The sequence below is a fragment of the Bubalus bubalis genome, chromosome 15 (assembly GCF_019923935.1).
Source record: "Bubalus bubalis isolate 160015118507 breed Murrah chromosome 15, NDDB_SH_1, whole genome shotgun sequence".
In the NCBI taxonomy this organism is placed as follows: domain Eukaryota; kingdom Metazoa; phylum Chordata; class Mammalia; order Artiodactyla; family Bovidae; genus Bubalus; species Bubalus bubalis.
In genome coordinates this window covers 24,923,398-24,938,796 of record NC_059171.1, presented here as the reverse complement: position 1 = coordinate 24,938,796, position 15,399 = coordinate 24,923,398, and the positions used below count along the sequence as shown (strand labels likewise).

At 36.7% G+C, this 15,399-nt stretch overlaps 1 protein-coding gene across 1 annotated transcript in view; it reads left to right on the top strand.

Moving 5' to 3' along the window:
• ANGPT1 (angiopoietin 1) overlaps window positions 1-15,399 on the top strand; it is a 301,739-nt gene that overhangs the window by 283,095 nt on the left and 3,245 nt on the right. The window contains exon 8 of the mRNA XM_025265176.2: window positions 3,197-3,327. Coding sequence (XP_025120961.1) covers window positions 3,197-3,327 — 131 coding nt within the window. The remainder of the gene's footprint in view (window positions 1-3,196; window positions 3,328-15,399) is intronic.

Sequence of the window (15,399 nt, the reverse complement as noted above, 5' to 3'; positions counted from 1 at the left end):
ATATATCACCCTTACAAAATAATAATGGGACAGTACATGTCCTTAGGTGCAAACACATCATATTTATATGGAAAATATACTTACATATGTATCTTCAAAATATTAACTGATATTTATTATCTGTTTAATAATAATGTAAAATTTTGCTCAGAGCTGGTCTCAGTCCTGGTAGCATCTTATTCATACAGAGCTTTAATCACCCATTATCTGTACTGTGGGTGGAGAAGATTCATAAATGAGACTCAGGCACAAAAAGTGGTAACACACATGGATTTGAAGGGAGTCTTGCTAGATGACTTTGATGAATGAGAACAGAGGGATATTAGGCAGAGCTAGAGAGAGGGGAAGGTCTCAGTCAGAGAAGACTGAGTATCAAACACAGGCTACTGACAACCTTAACTATTTTGAGTCCCGAGGAGCCAGTGAAGGAGCTGAGCAAGTTTGCATTTGTTCAAAGTACCCAGATGGATATGAAAGCAGCATGTCAGGTCCATAGGAAATAAGCAGATGTGAGGGAACTACATTAGGCAACTACTGTGTTTTGTTCACTAGTTTTTGAATTCTAGACAAATATTTTTCAAAATGTTCTCCTTGGACAGTGTGCAAGAGTAATCTGAGGTGCGAGTTGAAACCATACATTCCTCAGTCCAGTGAGTAGGTCTTTTTACAGATAACCAGATGATTTGATGTACGGGCAACTGTTGGAGAGTCCATGATCTAGGTTAATGTAAATTTTATATGAGAAATGTTCCTAGAAAGTAAAGCAGGGTTTTGAAGAATGCCATATTTGAGGTTAAACAGTTGGGGCTTTGAAATTAGTTTTAGGTATACCACCAGAATGTAGGTCCCTCAGGGCATGGTGACGTTCCATTTGTTTTATTTAATGATATATCTTAAATGCTGAGAACAATTATTGATACATAGTATGTGCTTAACAAATATTTGTTTAGTGGGTACATAATGATTAATGACCCACTCCAGTGTTCTTGCCTGGAGAATCCCAGGGACGGCGGAGCCTGGTGGGCTGCTGTCTATGGGGTTGCACAGAGTTGGACACGACTGAAGCAACTTAGCAGCAGCAGCAATGATTAATAAGAACTTGGATTTTATAGTCAACAATTGCCATAAGCCTCTTTGGGCTTAGAATGAAAAATTGGAATGTTGATACCTGAATCACAGATTTACTATAAAAATTAAATAACACCAGGAAAGCATTTAACAAAGTACTTGTCACAGAGTAAATACCCTTTAGCACATCATCAATATTAATATTAACAAAATGATATAAGCTATAGCAACACTCTATGTACTTTGTTTAGAGATTAATACTTACAGTAATAAAAATAAACCCATTTTCCTTTGGTAGATCTTGCATTATCAGAACGATATAAGTTTGAGTATACATGGTAAAACAAACATCAAGCACACAAGCTGTAGAGAATTTTCAGTTCAGTTCAGTTGCTCAGTCATGTCCGACTCTTTGCAACCCCATGGACTGCAGCACGCCAGGCTTCCCTGTCCATCACCAATTCCTGGAGCTTGCTCAATCTCATGTCCATCAAGTTGGTGATGCCATCCAACCATCTCATCCTCTGACATCCCCTTCTCCTCCTGCCTTCAACCGTTCCCAGCATCAGGGTCTTTTCCAGTGAGTCAGTTCTTCACCTCAGGTGGCCAAAGTATTGGAGCTTCAGCTTCAGCATCAGTCCTTCCAATGAATATTCAGGACTGATCTCCTTTAGGATGGACTGGTTGGATCTCCTTGCTATCTAAGGGACTCTCAAGAGTCTTCTCCAATACCACAGTTCAAAAGCATCAATTCTTCAGCAATCAGCTTTCTTTATAATCCAACTCTCACATCCATACATGACTACTGGAAAAGCCATAGCTTTGACTAGATGGACCTTTGTTGGCAAAGTAATGTTTCTGCTTTTTAATATGTTGTCTAGGTTGGTCATAGCTTTTCTTCCAAAGAGCAAGTGTCTTTTAATTTCATGGCTGGAGTCACCATCTTATTTTGGAGCTCAAAACAATAAAGTCTGTCACTGTTTCCATTTTTTCCCCATCTATTTTCCATGAAGTGATGGGACCGTATGCCATGATCTTAGTTTTCTGAATATTGAACTTTAAGCCAACTTTTTCACTCTGCTCTTTCACTTTCAAAAAGAGGCTCTTTAGTTCTTCTTTGCTTCTGCCATAAGGGTGGTGTTATCTGCATATCTGAGTTTATTCATATTTCTTCCAGCAGTCTTGTTTCCAGCTTGTTTTTCATCCAGCCTGGCATTTCACATAATGTACTCTGTATATAAGTTAAAAAAGCAGTATGACAACATACAGCCTTGACGTACTCCTTTCCCAATTTGGAACCAGTCTGTTGTTCCATGTCTAGTTCTAACTGTTGCTTCTTGACCTGCATACAGATTTCTCAGGAGGCAGGTAAGAGAGTTTGGGATTCCCATCTCTTTTAGAATTTTCCACAGTTTGTGGTGATCCACACAATCAAAGGCTTTCGTGTAATCAAAAAGGCAGAAGTAAATGTTTCTCTGGAACTCTTGCTTTTTTGAAGATCCAACAGATGATGGCAATTTGATCTCTGGTTCCTCTGCCTTTTCTAAGTCCAAGTTGGAACATCCGGAAGTTCACAGTTCAGAGTACATTGAGGCCTGGCTTGGAGAATTTTGAGTATTACTTTGCTAGCGTGTGAGATAAATACAATTGTGTAGTAGTTTGAACATTCTTTGGCATTGCCTTTCTTTGGGATTGGAATGAAAACTGACCTTTTCCAGTCCTGCGGCCACTGCTGAGTTTTCCAGATTTGCTACATGTTGAGTACAGCACTTTAACAGCACCATCTTTCAGGGTTTGAAATAGCTCAACTGGAATTCCATCACTTCCTCTAATTATGTTCATAGTGATGCTTCCTAAGGTCCACTTGACTTCTCTACCCACAGGTAGAGAATTTTACTTGTCTGTAAAGTGGAATCTTGCCTCCTTCCCTTCCTTCTTTTTTCCTCCTACCCCATTCTCTGTCTTTCTTTTGTTCAGAGAGCTTTGATCTTATAAAAGAGTCTGTTGAAGGGCTGAGTTCAGAGTAGGGAGAAAATGATGAAAAAGCCAAACATTCAGCAAACCAGTCTTCTGGGTTCTATTATTCTATTGAATGACTTTTCTTTTTTTTTTTTTTTTTTAACTTCAGGTTGTATTTGAAGGGTCACACTGGGACAGCAGGAAAACAGAGCAGCCTGATCTTGCATGGTGCTGATTTCAGCACTAAAGATGCTGATAATGACAACTGCATGTGTAAATGTGCCCTCATGCTAACAGGAGGTAAGTCCTACGGGGCCATTCTCTAAGTTATGTTTCATTGGTTTGAGGCTTGAGGTTTCTTATCTGTGAGAAAAGACTATGATCTTCTGGTCAGGAAATGAAGAGCAAGTCCCTAGAGATCATTTTGCTCTGCCCACTAATTTACCACATGTTCTTGTGCAAGACATTGTTAGCATATTTAGAAGTTTGCCTCCTCCCCCAGCATGTATGGTGGGGGTGTGCTAAGCTTGGTTCTGAATAAATTCTTAAACCTCTTGAAGTCCCCCTTATCCTACTTTCTAAATACTCATAATGATCCCTGTGGTGGAATGAACAACAATTTGAATATTCAGTATACAGAAAAAGCAAAAACCCAAACTTTCTTACAAAATGCTTTACAACTGTGTAATTGATCATTCTATTGAAATGGAGTCAAGAGGGAAGAGAGATGGAGCTAGGTCTAAAGTTTTGCAATTCTAACTAGCTATGCCAGTGCTTTTACATTATAAGGTATTGACCTCTGCAAGACATTTAGCTGGTATCAGTTCAGTTCAGTTTCTCGGTTCAGTTGCTCTTTGCAACCCCGTGGACTGTAGCACACCAGGCCTCCCTGACTATCACTAACTCCTGAAGCTTGCTCAAACTCATGTCCATAGAGTCAGTGATGCCATCCAGCCATCTCATCCTCTGTCATCCCCTTCTCCTCCTGCCTTCAATCTTTCCCAGTATCAGGGTTTTTTCCAATGATTCAGTTCTTTGCATCAGGTGGCCAAAGTACTGGAGTTTCAGCTTCAGCATCAGTCCTTCCAATGAATATTCAGGATGGATTTCCTTTAGGATGGACTGGTTGGATCTCCTTGCAGTCCAAGGGATTCTCAAGAGTCTTCTCCAACACCACAATTCAAAAGCATCAGTTCTTCAGCACTCAGCTTTCTTTATAATCCAACTCTCACATCCATTCATGACTACTGGAAAAACCACAGCCTTGAGTAGATGGACCTTTGTTGGCAAAGTAATGTCTTTGGTTTTTAATGTGGTGTCTAGGTTAGTCATAAGTTTTCTTCCAAGGAGCAAGCATCTTTTAATTTCATGACTGCGGTCACCATCTGCAGTGATTTTGGAGCCCAATTTAGCTGGTATAGAAGATACCATTAAAAACATATATCACTGAGTAAGAGAGTTTATCCTCTTTCACTTTTTAAATATTTTTTCTTGACTTGTGTGTCAAAGAGAAATTCTCAGTTTAGGACTAGTTTATCTATACTTTTTCAGCACTTAATAATTACTCTTCTTAGCAAAGAAGGAGAAAACTCTTCAGCCTCAGTCTCAAGACCCTGGTAAGGCAATAGCATCTACCTCAAATTAATTAAAATGTTTTTTTTTAATTTTACTGAGTTTTATGTTTTAATTTTACTCCCTTTTATTATAGAAGGTGGTGCTGATTTCCTCTTTAAAGGAATGATGTAAAGTTTGCATTTTAAAAAGGATTCACAATATTTGATATTTAACAAATCATTGATTTCAAGAAAAATATTCATTAAATATTAATAAAAGTTATAAATGGGCCTGGCAAAAACTGCTCGTGAAGTTGATAAATGACTGAGTGAAGTCTAAGAAACAACTGAATTAAAACCTTATGGCAAATGATGTAGCTCAAAATTGTTCCAGGCTCTGGCATAAAAGAGTTGGCACCAAGCAAAACTGTAAAGGAAGCTTTTTCCCAGTGTCTCTCTTCTCACAGTTTTAGTGTTGTTTCCCTCTCTTAATGGAAGAGTAATCACTCCCACCTTTAACTATTCTTATCCTCTGTTTGTTATCCTATAACAAACTCATGCTAGTAGAGAAAAAACTCTCTAAATCTAACATTTTACTTCTCCAAATATAGTATTACTATCATTATTATTATATATTATTACCTGTTACATTTGTGTTGTACTATCTTCCTTGAATCCCAAACCAACTCTATGAGAGACACAGGGAGAGAAACTCGATTGTATGTTTTGTACATAAGGAAAATGAAAGTAATTAAATATTCATCATTTTATCCTTAACATCTAGCTTGGTAGATTGTGGCACATAGGAACTCAATAAAATATGTGTTGCATGAATGAATGAATAACCATCTTGGAACCCTTGAAGTCACTTTCAGATTTTGAAACCAATGAAATAAATTTTTTCTCATTAGTTAACAAAGCATGAAAGAGTATAGAGGCAACATTTTGGAAAAATCTTTCCAACTTCATCACCATACCCAGGCCCTTCATTACTACCACTACCAAATCACATCCCATTTGGATTCCAATCCACTCCACTTATAGTAACATCTTTTCAACATCAGACTGGCCTTATCATTACCAAAGCCAGCTTGTTATGATTCTGCCTCTGTCATATCCTCCTCCTTAAGCTTTAAAAATGCCATTTTGACATCACATTCAAAAGTCTTTTATATGCAATTTTAGCTGTTACAAATTTAGAATATTTTGAAAATGTTACCCACAGGTTAGGTTTTGAACTTTTTTTTCCTAAAATAAAATACCACTTTTTATTACCTCCTTGATCCTTTAAGTGAAATTATCAGCAACTTTATACAAGAACAAACAGACTTTGATTGTACTTTTTTTGCCCACTTTAATATAGACGTGTACTTCATTTTCTCCATGTCTGTTTTTACAGATATTTTTTTCTTATCAAATAAATACAACACATGAAAGACCAACAGTAAAATTGTTCAAATGTTTACTTAGAATAGTGTTCCAATATGTTCATATTACTGTCATAATAATGAAAATATTGAGCAAAGCAAAGAGGAGAATGCATCTCTTGGTTAATGATGAGAAAACTACATTGCTCAGTATTGTGATTTTATTTCTGCTTCAGATGATTGAACTTTGTCATGTTCTTTCATCCATAATCATTCTTGGACCTACTTCTTACCCATCAATAAACACATATATTGAGGAGAAGAAATTTCCACTTATTGCTTGGACTGGAATAGTCTAAGTAAATATGTTTCTGTAATAAACACCACTACCCTATCAAATATCCTTTTAAAAGAATCCAGGTCTTGCAAAGTGATGCACTCTGCAAAACTAATATGTGGAATTTAGATAGCTAAGAACTGAGGTACATAAGGGTGAATGTCAATGACAGTCCAGGTAACTTGAGTATTATCCGAAACTTATGTTCTACTTAACTATCCCCACACCACCACCGTTCTATATTCTCTGTCATGGTTCACCTTAGAACCATTTTCTCCATCTAATGATTTTTCTTCTCCTTTTAAAAAGTGTGTATTTTGACTTATTACATATTTAAAATCATGTCTTAAGCAGATAGATTTCATGCTTTTTGAAACTAATAATTCTTAGTTCTCTGTCATCATCAGTTAAAGCTTTGTTTTATCTTGTTTATTTATATATTTTCCATTGTTTACTCTAAAAGAAATTAAGGATAAAGTCAGATTTATTGCCTGCTTAACCATCCTAAATAGTTTTCTTCAAGTACATGGAGGGATTTGTGTTGGAGAAGGTGGTATTGTTGTTACCCTATCTATCAACGACTGAAAAACAAGAGATAGGCTTAATTAAAAATAGAAGGTATTTCAGCTAGACAGAAAGTAGAACATTTTATTCTTCCTTCTTCCTAACATCTTAACTTCCTTCTATTTACTTAACATAATATTAAGGAGTAACTGTTAAGAGTCAACCACAATTAGAAAAATGAGCAAGACAGAACAGAGCTTTTAAAGCTCTGTTTTTTTGAAGAAGACCATCAACAAAAAGTAAACGATAAACACACGATTTCACATTATAGCAAGTTCTGGGGACAAAATATAGCACATGATCGTTATTGGAGGAAGGGAAAAGTGACTTTTGATGGAGTGTCCAGAAATCAAAGGCTGGGATGAGTTTCCAGAAAAGATTGTGGATGTCTAGTTATGGACACCTTCAAGAAAATATAAAGGTAGTTATATGAGAGAGTTTACATACGCACATTCCTCTAGTTGCCAGTCTACATAAGATTGTCTCCTACATTTTCTTCTGGTTCTGTGAGTTTGTTATTCTGTGTACTCTTAGTGGCTGCAGTAGAGAAAAACAAGTAATATTATTTTTCAGTTTGGTTGTAGTTCATTGTTAGTGGAAAAGAAGTATAGCTGACTAAAAAAGCATATTTGCAGCAGTAGACATAGATACCACAGTGTTTTATACTTCCTTTTCCAGACATATATGTACTTATTTCTACCTTACCAGAAATTATTCTGTCCAATTTAAAAACTGAATAATTTTTATGTTTTATTACACTGTTGTTATGGGACCATGCTATCTATTTCAAAATCAAAATTGCCACACACATTTTCTATGAAACTGACCTCTTAATTAAGCATTAGAGATGATTTGTTAGTGTGCATTTATTATAAACCAGAAATATCTATGTTCTGTGATTCACTGAACTTAAGAAAATGTGTAAGTTTTCTCCTTAGGTTCCCCCTTTATATAGTATATTACAACAAATGTATATATTTCAGTAGTGGGAGGGATAAATTTAAGAGGTGATTATAGGAAATATTTTCTTAGTCTCACAGGAGAGCCCTTCTTGTACCCTCATGAATCCAAAGAAAGAATCAGTTTCATTATAAACTTAATGTTTTCCCTATTATTTAATATTTACAAAATGAAAATGTAATATCAGTCAACACATGCTATTGTTTATATGAATTTATTGTATTAAATATGCAAAAAACTATGACTCAAATTATGAAAATGAAAACCTTTTCTCATTAGATTTTTACATGCAAAGAAAACATGGGCTTTGGTACCAAATTAGTATTCTTCAAAATATATTTTTCTAAAATTCTGCTAGAAACTATAATTACTAAAGGTTGCTGACCAAAAGAAAAGAAAATGACCCCTAACAAAATATGGTATTGTTTTACAATATTTTTCTTACCTTTTCTTTCCACACAATTTTCTTATTTGGCATCTAATATAAAAGCTATGTAAAAATGTGACCTAAGCCTCTGCAGAAAGAATCTGTTGTGGTAGAAACTCCAATCTGTTTTCCCACGCATAAACTATGTCAGTCGACAGACAAGACTTTGCTAAAGCTAACAAAGGATATTCTCAGTTCATTTCTAAAAGACGGGATAAAGTCATACACATAAATTCTTAGTACACCCTCGAACTTACCAGATGCTAGCAGTAGAGAGTTGATAATGCTTGCCTTGCCTGCTATATAACCTTGAAGAAGACAAAATGGAAGAAATTAACAGGCTCCCTAACTGGTTAAAGTGATCTTAGAGTTTTTGATAACCCAGGAAGGATGTGCCCACCATTGTCAGATAACTGGCATTCCCTAGGTTTTAAGGCAAACGTGTTGAGAGGAAAGATCCATATGGATAATTTAAGATTGACCACAGATATCTACCTTGCATTACTGCATTTCAAAGCAATTTCTTATTTAGTACATAAGCCTGTTCCACAAAAAAGGTACATTTCTTGAAAGCAGGGACATCATGCTCTCCACCATTGTGTCTTCAGGGCCTAGTGTAGTGCTTGTCTCACAGGATGTGCTTAATAAATTTTGGTTAAATGCATGAGTAGGTTATCAGACTCTGAAAGGACATTGTAAAATCACAAATGATCTTGGTGAAAAGACATAAAAATAAATCAATGTGAATATGAATGTAACTTTTTCATGAATTTAGATTTAAAATGCCAAAGTATGTATATGTCTTCCCTGGTGGCTCAGATGGTAAAGATCTGCCTACAATGCAGGAAACCTAGGTTCAATCCCTGGGTCAGGAAGATCTTTTGGAGAAGAGAATGGCTACTTACTGCAGTATTCTTCCCTGATGGCTACTTACTCCAGTATTCTTGCCTGGAGAATTCCATGGACAGAGGAGCCTGGCAGGCTACAGTCCATGGGGTTGCAAAGAGTCAGACACAGTCTACTGAGCAACCAACACTTTCACTTTCACATGTGTATATTAATTTGCATGCACACACATGGAACAAAGGGATGAATATTAAAGAATAGAGCCAAATTTTAAGAATAACCTAACCCCAGAACACTAAATTCCATATTGGAAAATTTTTGAGTGTTAGGTTTATAACTTTTGAATAAATTTGAACATTCTAAGTGCAGAATTTAGGACTATATTCCTGTTCTCTGGGAGGAAGTTTATATTTATTGGAAAAAGGAAAAAATAATATCAGAAAATGTCTCTTAAAAGTTCAATTTGGAAAAAAGTGAATAAGAACTGATAGGCCTATAACACAAGGCTGCCACCAAAGCTTAATATTTGATGAGAATAGCCAAACAATTTTGTTTATATTTTACTCTAATAATAAGTAATATAGTGAATATACATTGCACTCTTAGTGTATAACAGTCATTTCTGCATTATCATAAATGACACACTTAATAGTTTAAAGGACACTTCCACAAACCATTTGAAATAGAGATCTTTGGTGAGAACTAAGATATGGAAGGCTTAGCTAAGTTGCTTAAGGTCACAGAATTAATTTCAGAGGATTTGAATATGACTTCCAGATAAGCCATTACCTTATCCACTCCTTCTACCGCCATTCTTAAAAGAAACAGCACTCAAAGACAAGAATTTAGCTCTGTTTTACTGTTTGAGGCCCATTTTCATGAGGATTTCCTCACTTAACTGTAGTTAAAAGTAAAATGAAGTCCAAGGGAGGAAAGAGGCAGTAAGAGAATACCTAAAGGATTAAAATGAATTCAAGATTACCAGCCAGGATAAACAACTTTCTATCTATGGAACAAAAAGAAGAGAAAGGGGAAAAAAGCCAAGTCCTTGACTTGAAGGGGGTATGGGATGAAATGACAGAAGGAATGCAGAGTTCTGGAAGGATCCTTCGGCTCTGCACACAAGAGCTTGCAGCTGCTCCTTGAGGCTAGTTCCGGGTAGGAGCTGGATTTGTACCCGTGAAATCAGTGAGTGATTTTCATGATGGTCCCGATGATCACTATGGCATCAGTCAGTTTTTTTTCAGCCTCATCCTTCCTTAAAAGAGGAAGATTGTTATTCTCTGTGCCAGTTCTTTTGCATGTTGCTGATTAGAAATAAATCCATAACCACAGATAGATCTTTTTATTTTGCTGTACTTTTTACCTTAGAAAAGAAGTGTTGAGAGATATTTTGTTTAGGATCAGAAGAATTTGAGAGTTAGGTTTCCTGACTTTCAAATAAATTTGAACTTCCTGAGTACAAAGTTTAGAATCAAGTTCCTGTTTTCTGGGCAAAGTTTCATGTATTGGTGATAAAATGTGAATTTTCTGCTTCAGAGATAAAAGACTCAAATGATTTTTCAAGGCCTGGGAAGCCCAAGATAGTTATTCCAAAACTAAATTTTAATGAGTTAAGTGTAAATGAATTAGAAACATGCTTCTCGGATTTCTTATTTAAATATACATAAGGTTACAGGTTATGAAGAAAAATGCTTGGCAAAGTTCATCTCAGCAATTGCCAATCTTAAAACATTTAAGACATTTTATCAGTTGTCGCAACAGCAGATGGAAGCTGCTGCTCCCTTCCATCCTTTGCTTTCATTGCTAAGTTCTTTAAAGCTTAAAGTGCCTCTTCTAATTAACTTATTCAACATATTGCTCATCTATCCCCAGGCACTTATAGAACAAAGTACAAAGTTGATATTGCCCCAGAATTTTAGAAGATATTTAATTCAGCTATTTGATATCTAATCAGAGAGAAAATGCAAACCCAGGCATACTCCTTTATATGTTCACAAGTATACCTTCAATCTACACAAACTTACATTGTTCCGAGGACCCATGAGTACATATAGTTATCTGTGAATGCAAAAGGAGATTAACCAGGAGCAACCAGGAGCCTGCTTTCTATGAATATGCTTTAAAGCCACTTCTTTTCAGGATTTGTGTTAAATGATCAGGTCATGCTTAATTTTTTCAAAGACAGGTAGAAAGTGGGCAAACTTAAATATTTGATACAAAGAAATTCCTTGTTGTTCCTTGTCAGAAAAAAACAGAAAATACTTACTCGCATACAGATAACTAGTTTTGCGAACTTGAAGTTCAGAGTATTTTATAAAGGACTGCTGCTGCTGCTGCTGCTGCTAAGTCGCGTCAGTCATGTCCGACTCTGTGCAACCCCATAGACGGCAGCCCACCAGGCTCCCCTGACCCTAGGAAGAACACTGACACTACAACTGAAATTGTCATGAGTAATAATTGCCCTTTCATTTTATTTTCTGCAGTCTGTTTTTTTTAATTGGAGGATAATTGCTTTACAGTACTGTGTTGGTTTCTGCCATACATCAACGTGAATCAGCCATAGGTATACAAATGTCCCCTCCCTCCTGAACCCCGCTTCTATCTCCCACTCCATCCCGCCCCACCCCACCCCTCTAGGTTGTTCCAGAGCACGGGGTTGAGCTCCTTTTGTCACAGAGCAAATTCCCATTTGTTATCTATTTTACATATGGTAATGTATATGTTTCCAAGCTATTCTCTCAATTCGTCCCACGTTCTCCTTCCCCCACTGTGTCCACAAGTCTATCCTGTATATCTGCCTCTCCATTACATGCAGATTCTTTACCTCCTAAACCCTACGTAAGCCCATAAAACCCATATTAGGTAGTTAAATGCCATATCTTTACAACACGAACACTGAACAACTGTACTCATTTGAATCCAAATTATTTTCATATTTCTCTAATTAACCCTACCAAGCAAATAAGTAAATATGTTGGCACTGATGACTTGGTCTTCATTATTAAATGATTGTGATGATCCCATAAGATCTGATTCTTTTTATTCCTGCTCTAAAGTTTATGCCTGCTTCCTAGATAACTTACAAAAGAACATTTAGATAGGCTTTTAGAGGCTTTAATAGTGTGCCATCTTATATGATCTCTGCACCTGTGCTGTGAAAATGGTTGATTAGATATTTATGATCCACATCTTAGGAATGGGGAGGTAAGTGACTATGTGACATTGGAAAATTTCCTTAAATTGTCTGAGCATCAGGGTCTTCATTTTAGTACTTGCCACACCACATAGGTTTGTGTGGGGAATAAACTGAGAAAATGCGTATAAGTATTTTAGCAGAGTCCCGATACATATTAACTGTTCAAATATCAAATGTTACATGTACTATTGCCTAAGATCCCTTAGCTATTAACTGGTGAAGTCAGCATCAAAGTCAGGGTCTTCTAATTTCTGGTCTGGTGCTCTAGGCTCCCCATTGCCCACAAGAGCATTTTTAAGCATACAATAAAAACCTCCATGTTCTTGTTCCTGTTTATTTTGCCAGCCCTGTGTTCTCCAAACCTTTACCCACTGGCATTGCAGCCAAGCCACGCTGCTGGCACGCACTCTCTCCTGCTCTGCCAGAGTACGTACTGTCTTTAGATAATCTCTTTCTACCCTGTGAACTCCCACCCATCCTTCAGGATCCAGATCAAGTGATAAGTGAACCTTACAGACCCACAAACAGGACATTCTGCCTCTGTTCCCAAGATTTTCTTCATCTCTGTTAAATAGCTACCTTCTCATTTAACAGTTTGTTTCTCTCTTACACAAAATTGTGTACTCCTTGAAGTCAGGGATTTTGTTTTACTCGACTCTGACCCCTCTATCTGTCCATTGGTTAGTATTTGTTGAACTGATTCCCCTTCATCAACATGTGCTCAGGGTGGCTTTGGTAGACCACAGTTAGAGAACAAGGGCTCTAAATAATATTTAATTAAACATTTAACCTGGCAGATGTGGTTCCCCTGGTAAAATATTGGTTCCCATTCCTAGAGAATGTTCCACTTGTTCACCTGATGATAGACAAGTAGACTGGATAAACTATAAGATTTTCCACATTGTTTGAATTTCCACCAAGATTGCCATTTTTCCACCTTAATTTCTGCAAGTCTTTCCCTTGGCCACTGGATACCACCAGCTACACTGAAGTTCTTTTAGTCCCTAAACACCAAACTCTCTTTCAGCTTCATGGCATTGGCATGTGCTATGCTTTGCTTAGTAAAGTCTTTCCCCATCGTCACTTTTCAGTCTTCTCATCTGTCAAGTTTCATTAAATATCAACTTCTTCCATGAACATGAAAAGTCAAATAGGTCTCCTATTATTCTCCTTCATAGCTCCCTGATTCTAACTTCCCCCTCCTCTTCTCTGTTTCCTCCTCCCCTCATCCTCTTCTTCTTCCTTTTTCCATCATCATTTCCTAATGATTTGTAGGTATTTTATTTATTTGCTACATTTTTTTTTGCCTGTTTGTCACATTAGGAGTAAGCTCCGTAAGAGTAAGGACCACATCTGTCCTGTTGAGTGTTGTATGACAACACTTCATGAGGATTATAAATTGAATGAATAAAGAAAGAAAAAATGAATACAATAAACTGGGATGTTATATATACAGGTATCTATCAAATATAGCTTTAAAAAAATAAACTAGACTAATTCAGACCATAGAGGCTTTAAAAGAAGAAACAATCTGTCAATAAGTCTGTAGGCCCTTGCCAGTCATCTGCTAAGCACACTCTGTTAGGTGTGGCACTAAGAATATGGAATATAAACCATGCCTTTTCATTTGTTGTTGCTGTTGTTTAATTGCTAAGTCATGTCTGACTCTTTTGCAACCCCATGGACTGTAGCCTGCCAGACTCCTCTGTCCAGGGGATTTCCTAGGCAAGAATACTGGAGCCATTTGCTTCTCCAGAGGATCTTCCCTAACCAGGCATCAAACCCCTATCTCCTGCATTGCAGGCTGATTCATTACCACTGAGCAACCAGGGATAATGAATAAAAGACTATGTGATTTGATCTTCAGACCCTCACAGCTTCAGGCTACTGTTGCTCTTGTTAACTTTGACCTATCCATACTGGTCTCCTTTCAGTGTCTCCAAAATGCCTTTCTTCTTACCTGGAACATTTTCCCACTTTACTCGTTAGGAAAGATACATAAAATCAGTTTATCCTATTCCCTCATGTGTCCCTACTTTTTCTTGTCTCTTTCGGAAGTTCATTGTAGTTTCCCAATGAATGCATTCTTCAGTCTGTGCCCTTCATTGCCAGGCTATGTTCCAACAGACATCTGCCTTCCCACACTCTTCCAGAACTCTTATGACTTTCTATAAACCAAACGAATCTGCACACTTCTGCCCTGAGTATCTTAATGTAACTTGGAGGATCCTTTTATAATTTGTAGTAGTCCTCAACAATCGAGTAACTGTGCTTGCTTTAGAGACCGTGGTGGATATTTGAAAGACTATGAAAGGCTCGTTAACATGATGGAAGAGTGCCTCAAGAAGGTCATAGAAAAGGAGGAGAAAGTTAAAATACTGAAGCAATCAAGTAGAGTTTAATTTTGTCCTTTAAGAGTCTTAATGGGTAAATAAATTCCCTACTATTAGAATGCCTTTTTTTTAAATATAAATAGCATATTTTTACTGGTTGTACTTACCAAAAAATTTTAAAGGAATTAATCCTAAGAAGAAAAAGGTGGAATTTTACAGTTTCCTCCTTCCTTGCCAAATAAGAACTTTCTTGTCCCCCGTGTTTTGACTACATTAACATCTATGTTGTTTGCATACAGTTGCTAAAACATTAAATACAGTGTCTTTCCAAATTCATTGACATACCTTACTTTTTCCTAGTATGAGTTAGTGATTAATATAGCTTGTTAGGCCTCTAGTATGACTTTATAAACACAACCCAGCTGTATTCACCCTCCAAAATTGAAAAATGAGAACTAGTTTTTCTCCATTTAACTTTTTCTAAAGTTCCTGCAAGATGATGCTCATGTTACAGTTAAACATCAGCTGTACAGCTTTCTCTTTCTTTAGCTATTAGTCCCTTAGGTATAACTCTGTAATCAAAGGGAGGTCAACTGTATCCAAATACAAATATGCCAGAATGTCTCTGGCATAAATCTCTCCCTAAAGATTTTAGTAGTGTTGCTTCAGGAGAGAGGGGGAAAAGTACTATGTTTTATCTAAAAGCTAAGAACTTAATTCATTTAAAAAATAAAGTACTGAGTTATCCTTGCAGAGAGCTATGTGAGCACAGGATCTATATGTTAC